This window comes from Bos indicus, chromosome 4 (assembly GCF_029378745.1).
Source record: "Bos indicus isolate NIAB-ARS_2022 breed Sahiwal x Tharparkar chromosome 4, NIAB-ARS_B.indTharparkar_mat_pri_1.0, whole genome shotgun sequence".
NCBI lineage: Eukaryota > Metazoa > Chordata > Mammalia > Artiodactyla > Bovidae > Bos > Bos indicus.
Genome location: NC_091763.1, coordinates 44465849 through 44481140, shown reverse-complemented (window position 1 = coordinate 44481140; position 15292 = coordinate 44465849). Strand labels below are relative to the sequence as shown.

Sequence of the window (15292 nt, the reverse complement as noted above, 5' to 3'; positions counted from 1 at the left end):
AGCAGTCCAAGACACTGACAGATGCTTCTGAAGAGTCTGCAGACATGCAGAGACTTGAATTTCCCTTTGAAGCTTGTTTCATCTTTTAATAAGTTTTTCTTACAGTTCAACTATTCCTTCTTGCTTTATATTTTCTCTGGTTCCTTGAACTCTATCCATTCTCTAAATAGAAAACAATGTTATCCTACCCCTTGCAACATAAGAATTCCTGTATTATTAAAACCCAAGTCTTTATATCCTTGAAGATACTCACAGATTGAGCAAGCAGCTAGTATTTATTGAGAACTTACTGTAGTCTAAATATGATGCTTATGAAAGGGGTATAAGAAGCAAGCAGAGTTCCAGACAGTACCTCTGAGAGACTTATTGCACTCTAACTGAAAAACTTATTGAATGTGAGCTGAGTTTTAAGACCAATTCCAATCCTTTAAAGCTAGATTTCCCTAGTTGTGCCCTCTATGCTTGATTAGCTCCAATAACAGGGACCTCAATATCTCCTTACAAACTGCCCCTTCCAATATCTGACATCACTTAGTTGCTAGAGAAAACAAACCTCCATATAAACTGAGCTACAAAACAGGAATGAGTCAAGTACTGTAAGTGCTGAATCAGCTGAAAAAGACAAGTTTTGTATGAGGTCAGACGAGAGGAATCACTGATGGTTACTGTGGTCAGAAAAAGATGATGATTTAGGGCAAAATAACCAGTATCTTTCGGTTTTCTCCAAAGTACAACACAAATGTGCATCTTTATTATTACTGGTATCATATGCAAATTCCAGTAATAATTAATATTTATTGAGTGCTTGTTGTTCAGTTGCTAAGTCGTGTCTGAATCTTTGCAACACCATGGACTGCAGCAGGCCAGGCTTCCCTGTCCTTCCCTGTCTCCCAGAATTTGCTTAAACTCATGTCCATTGAGTCAGTGATGCCATTCAACATCTCATCCTCTGTCTCCTCCTCCCCTCAATCTTTCCTAAGAACTAATCAATATGTTAAACTGCCCCTCAAATGACACTGTATATAAATTTTAATATAGGCTTTTTTTCTTTTTACTGAAAGTAGGAATGAAAATTAAGAACAACCAAGATAAAGGGAAGAACTTTTAATGATTTCCAGACCTTTTCTAGCCCTAGAAATTTTAGATGAACATTTTGGCATTCCAGAACAATGCTGGAGGGTAGATATTATTTTCCCTAACTTGAAGAAACTGAGGCTCAGAAAAATTGAGTGACTTGCTAAGGCTTCAGTGCTAATAAAGTGGTAGAATGAAATTAAAACTCAAGTCTGTCTGATTCCAAAAACTGCTTTTTCCATTGTATTTTAGCATCAACCCCAGAGTGTTTGCCATCTAATTCTTATCTCCAGATTTCTTTTCTTCTACCCACTGAGCTGAATATAACTCTAAGTACTAACCATATGGGTAAAATTCCATTAGTGATAGAAAACCAAATTATGTTAGCAGGAATTTGAATATTACTGAACTGTTAAGTGGTGTCTGAGTATCTTTTGTTATAAGGAGATTTTGGACTTAATGGCTTCTTTGTTTGCAACAAAATGTAACACATCTACATCTCAAGAGCTGAAATGCATACTAAATAAACTTCCACGGGGTAAGACGGCATAAAATTTGAATAAAGACTAAGAAAAAGAAAAAAAAAGAAAACCACTAACTTTGGAATTTCTTGCAGGTATTCTGCAAAGGCTCACTGACCTTGGAACATCTGGATGTCTCTTATTGCCCCCAACTATCAGATATAATTATTAAAGCATTGGCCATTTATTGTATTAATCTCACATCTCTCAGTGTTGCTGGCTGTCCAAAGGTATGTGCAGGAGTTAGAGCTCAGACATGTCAGACTGAAGTACTGCCAAAGAACACAGGCAGGGTAGCAATTAGGTGTTGGACTCATAATAGAACTTTTCTTTGCCATATCTGAGGTATTCATCAAGAGTTCTCCTTCCCCAAACTGTAAGTAGCTTTATGATTTCATTTGTGTAAAAGTAGTACCTGGAAAAAGTTAAAGACAATTCTCATACAAATATAAAAATGTGTCAAATATTTATTTAATTCACTAATGAGAGAACCAGCAAAATGATAACGTCAGTTCATTCAGCATTTGATCAAACTGAGCATTTACAGGAACTGAAGAAAGAATGTTGGAACATGATTGTTAGGTTAAATCCAAAATTGGTTAAAGTCCTACAAGGTAACAAATCAATAACCTTGGAGCTATAGTTTCTACCAGAAATAATCTGCATCTCTCTTAGACAAAAATACAACAGGTAGAATTTGAGCCCTAATCGATAATAAATAGTATGTCCAAAAAGCGGCATAATTCCTTGTATAATTTCTCAGTTGGACCTGTTAAAATAATGTTCCAGTAAACGTGAAAGGGTAGGCAACCGTCTTTTGTCTTATTTTTCAAGTGTTTGACAATTTTTCTTGACGTCTGTTTTTGAAAGGAATATATACTCATTACAAAATCTTTGTACTGCATATATTAAAAGTATGAAAGTAAAAATTCAAAGTCATACCACCATCCAGGACGTAGAGTTCTTTTCTATGTACAGAGATTATAGTTAAAGAAGGTTTGTCTTGCTTTTTAAAGAATAGAATCATACTTTCTAAAATGCACTGTAACCTACATTCTTTTCTCTTAATATACTACAGATAATATCACCAGGTCAAGAAATAGAGGTCTCTGGTTCTGGGTTAATTTGGCATATTAAATATACCCTGATAATTTTGTTCCCTCTTGAAACGCTACCAAAACTGCAGAAGAAGGATAAGGGCCCACAATGATAGGGAAAACAGTAGGAGACAAAAGCAACAAAATTTTGGAAACCTGAAAATAGATGAATTAATTTAGCATACCAGAGACAACTTTGAATCCTAAACCAATAGTAGAGAAAGCTGGGGAAAGAATGGATTTACACCATAACCTTCAACTTGGCAATACTGTATACTTCTGTAACTGGGTTAAGAGGATGGCTAAAGTAAGGAAGACTGGGTTAAAAGTTCTTGAGAAGTAGGTACATCAATAGATCTCCTTCCCTATTCTATGCTTTCAGGCAACTACCCCTCGTCATCCTCACCAGATTTGAGATATATTTCCTAGAGCCAGATTTCTCAACCGTAGCATTACTGACATTTGGACAAGATCATTCTTTACAGTGGGGGATTGTTTTGTGCACTGTGGGATGTTTAACTACATCCTTGCTCTCTATCCAGTATGTGTCAGTAGCACCTAGCCCCTGCCCCCCATACCTCCAGTCATAACAATAATAAATGTCTCCAGATATTGTTGAATGTTCTCTGATGGAGGAGGGGAGTAAAATCTCTCTACTATCCACTCTACAGATAATAAAACAGAAGGTGGCCAGGCTGGAAGACATCATGTAAAACTGAGAGCTTGGATACAAAAGTAAAAATGGGAATTAAGTGACTAAATGCTTAATGCAGAGATACTCAGCACTTTTCCAACACAGCATCCAGAATTTGGCTGCCAGATCTTTCCCTCCAGGCAGGAGGCTGGAATTCTTTTTTCTGGGGACTCTGACTAGTCCAAGATGAAAACTGAAAAATACTGACATTTGTGGATTTTCCAACAAATAACTCATTTAGCCCACTGAAGCTGAAAGAAGAGAAGGCCCATATTATGCACTCAGACCTTCCATTCAGCTTTTGTTGTTGTTTTTGTTTAGTCGCTAAGTCATGTCCAACTCTTTTATGACACCATTATTTGTAGCCCACCAGGCTCCTCTATTCATGGTATTTCCCAGGCAAAAACACTGGAGTGGGTTGCCATTTCCTTTTCCAGGGGATCTTCCTGACCCAGCGATCAAACCTGCATCTTCTGCATTGCAGGTGGATTCTTTACTGCTGAGCCTCTAGGGAAGTCCAATCAGTTTTTAGCTTTTCACTATTAATCACCAGCAGACAGTCAAGGACATGAGGCCACACTTAGGAGAAAAGCCTCTAAAGGAGAAGATAAAGACCAAACCAAATTAACAGAAAAACCTCAGAGGAAGTAAACTACCCAAAGGGAAGAAAACTAAAATATCTCTTAAAAAATCCTCAGAAATTGTGAAGTTACTAACAATTTTGTCCTCTTCTGTTGCACACATTAAAGTATCACCTGAACTTTCAAGACTCCTTGCATTCTAACTGGTCTAAAAATTCAGCTTCTCAGTTGTTCAGTCTGGGTAGTGAGTAGGTTAAGAGAGTGATGCTAGAACCTCCTGATTTCTCTATCATTAACCATCCCACAATAAGGAGGAGGCAGTGGTGGGAAAGCTATGGTCAATCATGACAAAACTGATCTAGAAAATTTACAATAAAATTCTTTGTTCAACAGCCTTTAGAACTAGGGAAACCAGATGTCTTTCTGGTCAGCATCATCTGGTTCTAGAAGTAAGCTGGGGCAAGGTATCAGGACAGCATTGACCATAAACCCTCTGCAGCTTGGGCAGTCACAGCTCGTGGGGTCCTTGCTTTCACTGCACACGGACACACAGACACATGGGTAACACATGGCTCACTGGGAACTGCCCTGGCTCTAAAGAAAGCACAGATGTTGACTGGGTTTTTAAGAGGCTCCACTAATAAGGGAGGGAAATAGGAGAATGAGAAAAGGAAAGACTCTAAAGAGAACAAGAACTGCGGCAGAGGATTTGTGTTTGTTTTGTTTTTGTAAGGAAAAACCGACAGAGTTCCTTCAACAAAATGTGCAGTGGACGTTGTCTTACAGCCTAGAAACTAAGGAGGATAACACAAATAACATTTTATAAAATGCATCACTCTACACTGAAGATCTAGACTGAGAAAAAGGAAGGAGAGTAGATTATTTCAGAATCTCAATGTAAAGGAAAAGCATTGAGCTTTACCATCTATGCAGGTGAAATGAATATTCTGATTCAGAAGATGTAATGACCATAATATGAACACTCCCCACAGCCTCAGAAATCATAAGGCTGTGGTCCTGTCTAATATATTTCAGTTCCATTGTTTCTGATGAGCCATAATACACTTCAGTGTCTGGCTTATCATTCTAGGCTACATTTCCCAAAAGCCCATGAGTTAATCTTGAATGGGCATCTTATACACCTCCTGGAAGGTCCCTATAACCAGCTCACCTCCAAGGTTAGTGAGTAGTACTATGACCTCATCCTACCCAGCACTAATATGGGAATAACATAATCTCTGCTCAGTAGGACTGAGATCAAGACCTTGTATCTGGGAGTTAAGAATGTGGCCAGTCACCTCGACCTCCAGTTTCCAGCTCCCATAAGTTCCAAAAACATCACCTCAGTCACTGAACACTTGGGATTCTGATCTACAGGAAATGTTGGGCTCCTTTTCAGTTCCTCCAGTAACAAAAAAACCTAGTACTCTGAGCTCTACCTCTCTGGTATTTTTCCATCATCTCATTGTCTTTCCTTTTCCTACAATTCATTAGGGGCAGGCTAACTCCTGCTCCCAATGATATCAGATCCTCAGAGACCCATAGAGTGTGGCAGGAATGTCTGAAGGCATTTATGTGAGAATCAGTTGCAATGTTAAACCTTGGTCCTGAGCATGTTCTGGAAACAGGGCATACTTAGACAATGACATCTATCTTTCCAAACATAAAAAGTATACATTTCAAATTAAAGGGGGTCTCTGCATAATTCTCTCAATTTTATGTAAAAAACAAGAGCTTAGCCTCATGGCATGTTTTTTTAGAATGTTCAAACATTTAAAGTAAATTAAATCCAGTTGGAAAAAAATTCCTTTGGGGAGAGTAATCTAGTTGATTCTGCAACAAGTCTCAGTTCAGCTATAAATTCAAACACTAGACCTTGAGTAAGTGAAGTAATCTAAGAAGTGGAGTTGAATTACTTCTACAGAACATCTGTGCAAACCCTCAAGATGTTGGAACCGTTAGCAGAAATTCTCAGTGTGAGATTCATGTAGTCTCTGTGGCTTCTGCTCTTCTTTCCTCTGCTGCCTACAAACATCTCTCTCACCTACTAGTCCCTTTCCAGAATCAATTATTCCATATACAAACCATCAGAGATGTCCAGATCCCTTCTTATAGCAAGTTGATTCTGTTTGTAGGTTAATATATATTATATATATATATTCATTTAATACATATATTACAGTTTTGTAACATGTGGTGTTATTAAACTTATGCTTCTCAAATTGATGATGCCTTAGAGTGGATTTCAAATTTAAAGCCAAATGCTGTTACAGCAGAATTTCGTAAGTTGCTCATACTGGTGTGACAAATATTACTAGAAAATTTTGATGACGTTTCCCATCCTAAATAGGTAACTCTAAAATAAAAATAACAGCAAGATCACAAATTCTTATAGTGCCACTTGAAAGAGACCTTTTACTGTTCTGGAAACAGACTAAGTCACTGACCTGAGTTATAGGCTCATCACATGGTAAGAGAATATGCAAGGATTCTGACTATATTTGTTATAGACTGAGTATTTATGTCATTCCAAAATTCACATGTTGAAACCCTCATCCCTGGCGCGAAAGTATTAGGAGGTAAGGCGCTGGGGAGGTAACTAGGTTTAGATTGAAGTCACGAGGGTAGCACCCCCATGATGGAATTAGTGTCCTTGAAGAATAGAAAGAAACTAGAGCTCCCTTCGGGCTTACCTGGTGGTTCAGATGATAAAGAATCTGTCTGCAATGCAGGAGACCCAGGTTTAACCCCTGGGTTGGGAAAATCCCCTGGAAAAGGAAATGGCAACCCACTCCAGTATTCCACTATGTACAGTTACAGCAAGAAGGTAGCCATCTACAAATCAGGAGGAGGACCCTTACCAGACACTGAACCTGTGGGCAGCTTAATCTTGGACTTAGCTTCTAGAACTCTGAGAAATAAATATATGCTAGTTAAACCAACTAGTCTGTAGTATTTTGTTAAAACAGCCCAAACTGACCAAAATACTATTCTTCCTTGGGATGCAGCTGGTCGAAATAATCAGTAGTTACTTTGGCTCTATGTCCAGATTACTGACTCAGCAATGGAGATGTTATCAGCAAAATGCCATTACCTGCACGTTTTGGATGTTTCTGGTTGTATCCTGCTTACTGACCAAATGCTTGAGAACCTTGAAATGGGCTGCCAACAACTCCGGATCCTAAAGATGCAGTACTGCAGACTTATTTCCAAGTAAGTATGTACCTGAATATGAAAAGTTTTGTGAACTACTTGAGAAAACAGATTATGTCACCACAGCATTCACAATACAATCCATAGTGGCTTTCAGAGTTAGGAAGTTTTTATTTTTCACCTAACTGAAGCCAATATATTGAGCTCACCTCTAAAATGGTCTTTGTGGTTTTATACTCCTTTTCCAGTAGTCCTTCTACTCTTAGTGCTTCCCTTTCCTTGACTGTGCAGATGCCCAAAGCTCTAACTCTGCTCCTCAAGGAATAATCACTAGCTCTTCCTCTACTTCCTTCTCAAAATAATACCATTCAGTTAATCTCCCCTGTGGGTTAAGAAAATCATCAGACATAGTAATAGCGGTGTTAGTCACTGAGTTGTGTCTGACTCTTTGTGATCCCACAGACTGTAGCCCACCAGGCTCCTCCGTCCATGGGAATTCTCCAGGAAAGAATACTACTGGAGTGGGTTGCCATTCCCTTCTCTAGAGGATCTTCCCAAATTGAAGCCGGGTCTCCTGCATTGCAGCCAGATTCTTTACCATTTGAGGTAGCTCACAATTAGGTACAAATGACTAACAGTTATAAGTCCCATCTCCCCCAAAGCTATTTGTTATATATTTGTTATTTTACTAAGATCTAGCGCTAAGAGTCAGACACGACTGAGAGACTTCATTTTCACTTTTCACTTTCATGCATGGGAAAAGGAAATGGCAACCCACTCCAGTGTTCTTGCCTGGAGAATCCCAGGGACGGGGGAGCCTGGTGGGCTGCCGTCTATGGGGTCGCACAGAGTTGGACACGACTGAAGTGACTTAGCAGCAGAGCTCAGAGTCAGGTATTCTGATAACTGCTACAGGCCAAATGCCTATTTCCTCAATTTACAAAATGTTTCCAATGAAATAACAGCTGGGTAAACAAGAAATCTATAAAGGTATAAATCTATCAGGTGTTATCCTATGATTTTAGATAGAAAGCCGTTTTTTGCTTTGTTGTTAATTTTTTTTTCTGTTGACTGGAAATAAAAACGTGGAAGTATTTTAAATGACCTGATGAAGTAACCTGTGGAGTGTTCACATGAGAATTCTTGACCAGTTCCTGAAGGTCAGGTTCTTTTCTGAAAGTTGGAAAAATGAATACTAAGAATTAATATTATCAAGGTACAAAGTACATAATGTGTTCTAAGTATGTAGATTTCACAGAGGAACTTTCTTAGTTAAACAGCCCTGGCAAGAGCTGAACCCATGAGATCTGGTCACTTGATAACTGAGGAAGAAAATGATTTTTGATCTAATGATATGTGTGCTAAAATGAAATGAAAAAACAAAAACAAAGCTATTACTTATAGAATAAGCACTTCCACTGGGCCTAGACTTGCCAGGGGAGAAAGCAGCCAACTGAAAATGGATCAGAAAAAAGAGGACAGGTTGTTGAAAACTGTTGAAGAAGAATAGAGACTCAACCTTTCTTGATAGGTCTGGCGATGACTGACATCAATATTATTAACTCAGAGTATTACACCATGAAATAAGGTCCTAGGAATTTCTGTTGACCTTGTGATATCATAAAACAGCCAAGATATCACCTGTGGGTAAGATGATAGTCAATGGATAATGTATTACACAAAGGAGTTTAGTTTTTAGTCTTTTGATTATATTTTGCCAATCATTATTTTGGGGAGGTAATATTATTAAACTTCTGAAATGTAGGATGTGAAGTAGAATGAATGGAAGACTTAGCTAGGGTCCCTGTGAAACTAAACATGGTTACCCACTCCTCGTGCAAGGTCCATAGATTGAAAAAAAAAAAAATGCAAGGAAAATAAACAAGTAAGATTTTACTACTAGCTGGGGTTGCCCCCCCCACCCCACCCCACCCCCGCCCCTCAACCAATGCAAAACTCTAGTTAACTAGCTGAATCCATGGAAAATTCCTTTACCCAATCCAGGACCGTTAAAGGCCTGCTTTGTTTTCTACCACCAGGCCTGGCTGTCCCTATCAGCCAGGAGCAGACAGAGACTTGGCCCTCATGCTTAAAGGGGAGCCGGCTTGTCTGCCCATCTTATTGTCTAAAGAGGCCAAACCATTTCAGTTTCCCTTGTAGCTCCACTCCTGCTAAGATCCAGTAAGAAAGCGGTCTAGAATTTTCTGATTCTATCCTTGTCTAGCAATGGAGAGGGCTGTCCCACAGCATGGTGGCTAGGCTAGTAAGGCTCCAGGAGCATCTGTCTTGACATCCAGCTTCCAGGAGAGGATGCTACTTGTCAGTCAAGGAGGTCCCAAGATACTTGGGTTTCAAAATTTTGATTAGAGCAGTGGTAAGGTCTGGCCTCATTTTGCTGTGTGGGCTCAGATCTAAAGACTAGAGCATTTTCTTCTTCACTTAGACCCATGGGATCCTTGGGTGGAGTTGGAAATGCTGCAGAGTATGTGAACCCTTGAAGACACAAGTTCATGATGGTATCTAAAAAAAGCAGTTGTTTGCTCTTGCTCCCTCAACAGTGAGAGCTTTGTTTCGTCTGGGTGAAATGAAACATCTGGAAATTAGGATGGAGGAGATTTTTCTTGGGACGAGGTTTCATGACTTTGAATCACAAAGCAAAATATTCTCACACATCTGACTCCATTTGAACATAAAAACGTATGAAATCATATAAAATCTAGTTATAGCCCTCAGAAGAAATTGTCCTATATACAAATTCCTCCATACTCAATGGAATCTGAAAATATTTCACCAGCTTTACAAATCAAAGAGGTCTGTCTATTCAGCCTACCCTTTCTGAACAAGGGAAGTAGTAAACTTTTGGTCAATGAGCAAATTATCTAAAGCTCTTTTGCAGGAGAGCTTCCAGCATGAGATATTCTGTCATTCTACAACCTCAGAGCCTGAAGGGATCCCAGGAAACGATTCCAGAGGTCTCATGTGGAGACATAATAAGTGAATGAAAGTCGCTCAGTCGTGTCTGACTCTTTGCAACCTTGTGGACTGTAGCCCACAAGGAGTGGGTTGCCATTCCATTCTCTAGGGGATTTCCTGATCCAGGGATCGAACCCAGGTCTCCTGAATTACAGGCAGATTCATTACTGTCTGAGCCACCAAGGAAGCCCATTAGAGACATAATTCTCCTTTAATTCAAGGAGAAATTCTTAATAACTGAGATAAATATGACAAGAAAATCTAGCTGTCTACATTTGAAGCAGTTGTATCCACCAAGTCTTTCAACTTATAGACCTCTGTGAGGAAAGCAAGATAGGCAAAGGAAAAAATGAAAAGCATAATGGGAAAGCCAGAGAAAGACCCAAACGATGGTCTCCAACAATCCAGGAGGGTCTGAGCCACAAAGAAGCATAAGAGCCGTTAAGTCTGTAACTGGCAAAGAGCAAAAGGATCCTTCTGACATTATTGGGGTCTGGAATCCAAAATTTTAAACATTAGAGAGATGAGCAGAGAAAATCTAGATGGTTGTCAGAGCTTTGAACAGCAGTACAGAGATTCTTTGAAGACCTTATTTAGCAGTTGTTGGCAGCATAAATTACTACCTAAACACTCTAAGAGATCTGCATTGTTAGAAAATCTTAATAAAACTCAGAGTTCTCCTCTCCAGCTCATGGGAATGTCTTTGTGGAAAGGCCTTTGTAATCTGGACCTACTGAATTTTATTACTAATATGAACAAATAATATTACTTAACTACTATTATTTGCCATGTACTGTGCTAAATCCTATTTTATTATCTAATACTCACAAATACTATTACCATAAAAATGAATAAGGAAACTATCTTAAACAGGTTAAATAACATGCCTAAAGTCATACAAATAAAAGAGCCATACTTTGTACCTAGGTCTTATCATTGCTATGCTATTCTTTTGTCTTTAGATTAGTGATTTTCAAGCTTTCCTAAAGCCCTAAGATTCAAGAGATTTGATCAGTAAGGGAAGATAAGTACTCTCTGCCTACTTTACTGGCTGATGCATAAATACAAGGCTGATTATAAGCAGTCTTTGATGTAGGCTCCAAATTCTCCTTTCTTTTAGCTTACTCAATTAACTAGAAGGAAATTTGAGGGCAGTTCCCTGATAGCTCAGCTGGAAAAGAATCCGCCTGCAATGTAGGAGACCTGGGTTCAATCCCTGCGTTAGGAAGATCCCCTGGAGAAAGGAAAGGCTACCCACTCAGTATTCTGGCCTGGAGAATTCCATGGACTGTATAGTCTATGGGGTCGCAAAGAGTCGGACACGACTGAGTGACTTTCACTTCATTCAATGTTTATATAGGGATAACCTTTAATCAGAGACTACTTTGTCAACAAATGTCCATCTAGTTAAGGCTATGGTTTTTCCAGTAGTCATGTATGGATGTGAGAGTTGGACTATAAAGAAAGCTGAGTGCCAAAGAATTGATGCTTTTGAACTGTGATGTTGGAGAAGACTCTTGAGAGTCCCTTGGACTGCAAGGAGATCCAATCAGTCCATCCTAAAGGAAATCAGTCCTGGGTGTTCACTGGAAGGACTGATGTTGAGGCTGAAACTCCGATATTTTGGCCACCTGATGCGAAGAGCTGACTTATTCGAAAAGACCCTGATGCTGGGAAAGATTGAAGGCAGGAGGAAAAGGGGATGACAGAGGATGAGATGGTTAGATGGCATCACCAACTCAATGAACATGAGTTTGGGTAAACTCCGGGAGTTGGTGATGGACAGGGAGGCCTGGCGTGCTGTGGTTCATGGGGTCGCAAAGAGCCAGACACTATTGCGACCGAACTGAACTGAACTTTTAATCCCTTTTAATTTATGAAAAACAAAAGTCATTTACAACCTAAACCCTCTAATGTAATACAACTGTTTGTGGCATTTCATGTTTGAAAATCTTTGTTCTATTCTGATCCAAAGAAACCTCTCTCACCAGGTTAAATGTGTAATGACTAACCATTGTAGTAGACTGCTTCAGTTTTCAAATCATTTCTTACCAGGTCTTGGTATTGCTCAGGCCAAGCCTGAGTAGAAGGTACTCAAAGGATTCCATATGCACATGAAAGAACTTAGAACACACAGTGATTCCTAAGTAGACATTTTCTTTTCAATATTTCCCAGCTCCCATATAGATTAGAGCATCAAGCTATTAAAAAGAAAGAGGGGGTGTTTGAGACAAACAGGCAGACAAACATGTTTCTAGCAGGAGCATTCAGTTTCTACATTTTCAAGTTTTCTGATACTTTTCAAAAGTTCTTATGTGCAAATACACAGCTACACAGAATGTTGTGAAAAGTAACTGTGAAACTCACTGGCAGTGAGTTTGAAATGGACCGTGCTGGTCCGTTCTCTTGGTTAGGTCCTGTGTCTTAGGAGTCAGTCAATGCAAGGATGACCAAAGTCCTAGTAAGGTGGTGAGGGCAGCTAGTTTATGGCCTAAAGATTTTCTAAAGGGGGGAGAGGAAGCAGACTAGGAACTAGTCTACACTAGTATTCCAACTCTAAAACTAATGCCAAATTTGCCCTAAACAGATTCAGATTTTTCAGTTTTCCCCAGGACCATGCTTGCTGGTAAAATATGTAGGACTAAGTTATCCCTAGAGACATTCTAGACTTGAGGAAGCCTTAACCTCCTGGCATTTGTGATTGGGGGAAGAGGGTCTCAGATCTGATCCTTTGTTCCTCTCTTGTCTGGATCACCTTCAATGGCCAGGAGGCCCTCTGATGTTTAGTTTCAGTGAAGCTGACTGTGGGTAAAAGGCAGAGCAGTGCTTATCACTAACAGCTAAAGTAGAGGTAGTATGGAATTGCAGAAGTACTGTGTACTTCATCCATGGCCAGGGATCAATCTGCAGCTTTTTCTTTTTTAATATGCAGTTCATTTTTATTCTGTCACATGATATTGCACTTAATGAGTAGTTTTCCTATTCATTCCCTATTTTTCTTGTCTATATTGAGTCAAAATCCCCAACTTTCTTTTTCTTGTTACTTTTTCAAACTCCCATTACTTGCTAACTTTTTATATCACATTACCTACCATCTATCTTCCTGGGTCTTATAAGTCATTTGAGGAACTCTATTACCCAGTATTTATGTATCCTCAAACTTAATACTGGAGAAGGGAATGGCAAGCCACTCCAGTATTCTTTCCTGGAAAATTCCACAGACAGAGGAGCCTGGCAGGCTCTAGTCCACATGACTTAGCGACTGAACAAACTTAGCATTAAGAGTACTTATCCTCTTACCAGTTAACTAGAGTTCTCAAAAACTCTTGCTCTTCTGAGGCCAAAGGTTGTACATAATTTGCTCAACTATTTACAAATCTTTTACTCCCAAACATGTCCTTTTCCTGTAGGTCAAGACCTTGTTGCATAAACTCAGTAGTATTGTTATCATCAGTGGCATTAAATCATTATCAATAACTGTGAAATATAGTATGTGTGTCCAGCGCTCTGCTGTTAGGATGTTGGAAACAGCAACCTAAACCAAACCAAACTAGACCAAAAACCAGCAGAAGATAAGACAGCTAAAGGGCTCCTCAGTAAACTACTAAAGTCTCTTTGATTTTGCTATTACTGCTGTATTTCAGGAGATACCAAGAAATGTGATATGCCCTTAAATACCTTCTTAAAGGAAAGAAAAATAACAAAGTCTAAAATTATAAACAGTTGATACCATGAAACTATGTACTGGAAAGAAACTAATTCTATGGTCAACTTCCTACGAAAGTTTAGAGGAGGTAACATTGGGTTGGAGTCTTAAAAGACAGGCAAAGTTTAGACAGGCAGAGACAGGCTGAAGGGTAAGTAACAACAGATCTCTGTTGCCCAGGATAGTGCTTTAACCTTTTAACCATGCTTCTGAGTCCCCCAGCATTTGGTATTATATTGTGGCAGGTTTTTGAGGTTAAAAAAAAAAAAAATCTCACAGGAAACACTTTAAAAAACATGGCAATCTTGTCAACTACATAGAATTGAAAAGGGAGAAAAATCTTCAGAAGAAAATAGAGAAAGCTAAAGATATCTATTATTTTTGCATGGTACTATTCTACGTAGAAGACATAAAGATTATATAAGTAATTTAAAACATAGAATCACACTTCTTAAAAAAGATTGAAAAATTAGCAGAATGCTTTTTTTTTCAATCTTTATATTGAAAATTTATATTCAAAATTTTTCAATCTTTATATTGATTTTGGACTTTATAAATTTATAAATTTTCAAACTTTATATTGATATTGGACTATAGACTTATCTTCAAATTTGAGAATAAATATTTCTCTGAAGAGAAGACATCTCTTTGCTAAGTTTTAATGCACAGGGATTTGTGGCTCAGAACTAGAAATTAGTATAACAACTGCTTTTCCTTAAATTGTTCTTTAAACTTTTGTAAGTTTTATGAGTGCAAGTATAGTAGCCAAAAAGCAATGTGGTAAGAAACAGAACTGGCAATGCTTTGGCTGTCTCTCTGCTGAGTTTGCTTACAATTATTTTAAACTACCTAAGATTTGACTGAAGTGAAATGGTCTTTTAAACAACTGATGTATCTTAGCTTTTTTGTAAATTTCATAGCCATACCAGAACTCATATGGCCACTGAACACAAACTTAAGTATATGACATCAGCCTCCATATTAATGACTCAGTTTCCAAACTTATGCAATTAATAACTGAATGTAATATACAGTAATAGCAAGCAAAGAATCCCCTACATGGGCAAATGTTGTTACTTATCTCTGTTCCTACAGAAGCTGCCAGTTACTTATTTCCTTTCTAGTGCTGATCTCACCATTCAAACCAGCTTCCCAGGAAAATCCTTCTGTCCTGGAAATGACATTATTTTCAAGTTAGATATACTTTTTTTCTGATGTTGAAATATTGTGCTTTATAGGACATATATATTTGGTCATTCAGAGGATCAAAATTTATCTTATATATATGTATTTGGTCTTCCTCCATGGTTTCTGGCTCACAGCTCCCAAAATCTTTGGAATTTCCTGAGTGATAAGAGCAATGGAAGAATCTTTTATCATAGTATTTGGTCTCTTACCTTCAGTTTCTGAAACTGATTCAGAGCCACAAGGCGAAATGATGGGTGTCTTGTTATTCATAACAAGTCCCTTTCTACTACAACTGAGTTTATGTT

The 15292-nt window shown here is 38.5% G+C and overlaps 2 protein-coding genes across 3 annotated transcripts in view; one reads left to right on the top strand and one right to left on the bottom strand.

Moving 5' to 3' along the window:
* The window catches only part of FAM185A (family with sequence similarity 185 member A), a 108202-nt gene that overhangs the window by 2813 nt on the left and 90097 nt on the right, over positions 1–15292 (bottom strand). Inside the window, exons 8-10 of the transcript XR_011566215.1 lie at positions 12146–14970; positions 8226–8293; positions 7062–7192 (exon numbers count right to left, since the gene is read on the bottom strand). The gene's annotated coding sequence lies outside the window, so the exon portion shown is untranslated. The remainder of the gene's footprint in view (positions 1–7061; positions 7193–8225; positions 8294–12145; positions 14971–15292) is intronic.
* Positions 1–15292, top strand: part of FBXL13 (F-box and leucine rich repeat protein 13) — a 226980-nt gene that overhangs the window by 202858 nt on the left and 8830 nt on the right. For both annotated transcript variants that reach the window (XM_070787705.1, XM_019958626.2), the window contains 2 exons: positions 1691–1825; positions 7017–7180. In XM_070787705.1, coding sequence (XP_070643806.1) covers positions 1691–1825; positions 7017–7180 — 299 coding nt within the window. The remainder of the gene's footprint in view (positions 1–1690; positions 1826–7016; positions 7181–15292) is intronic.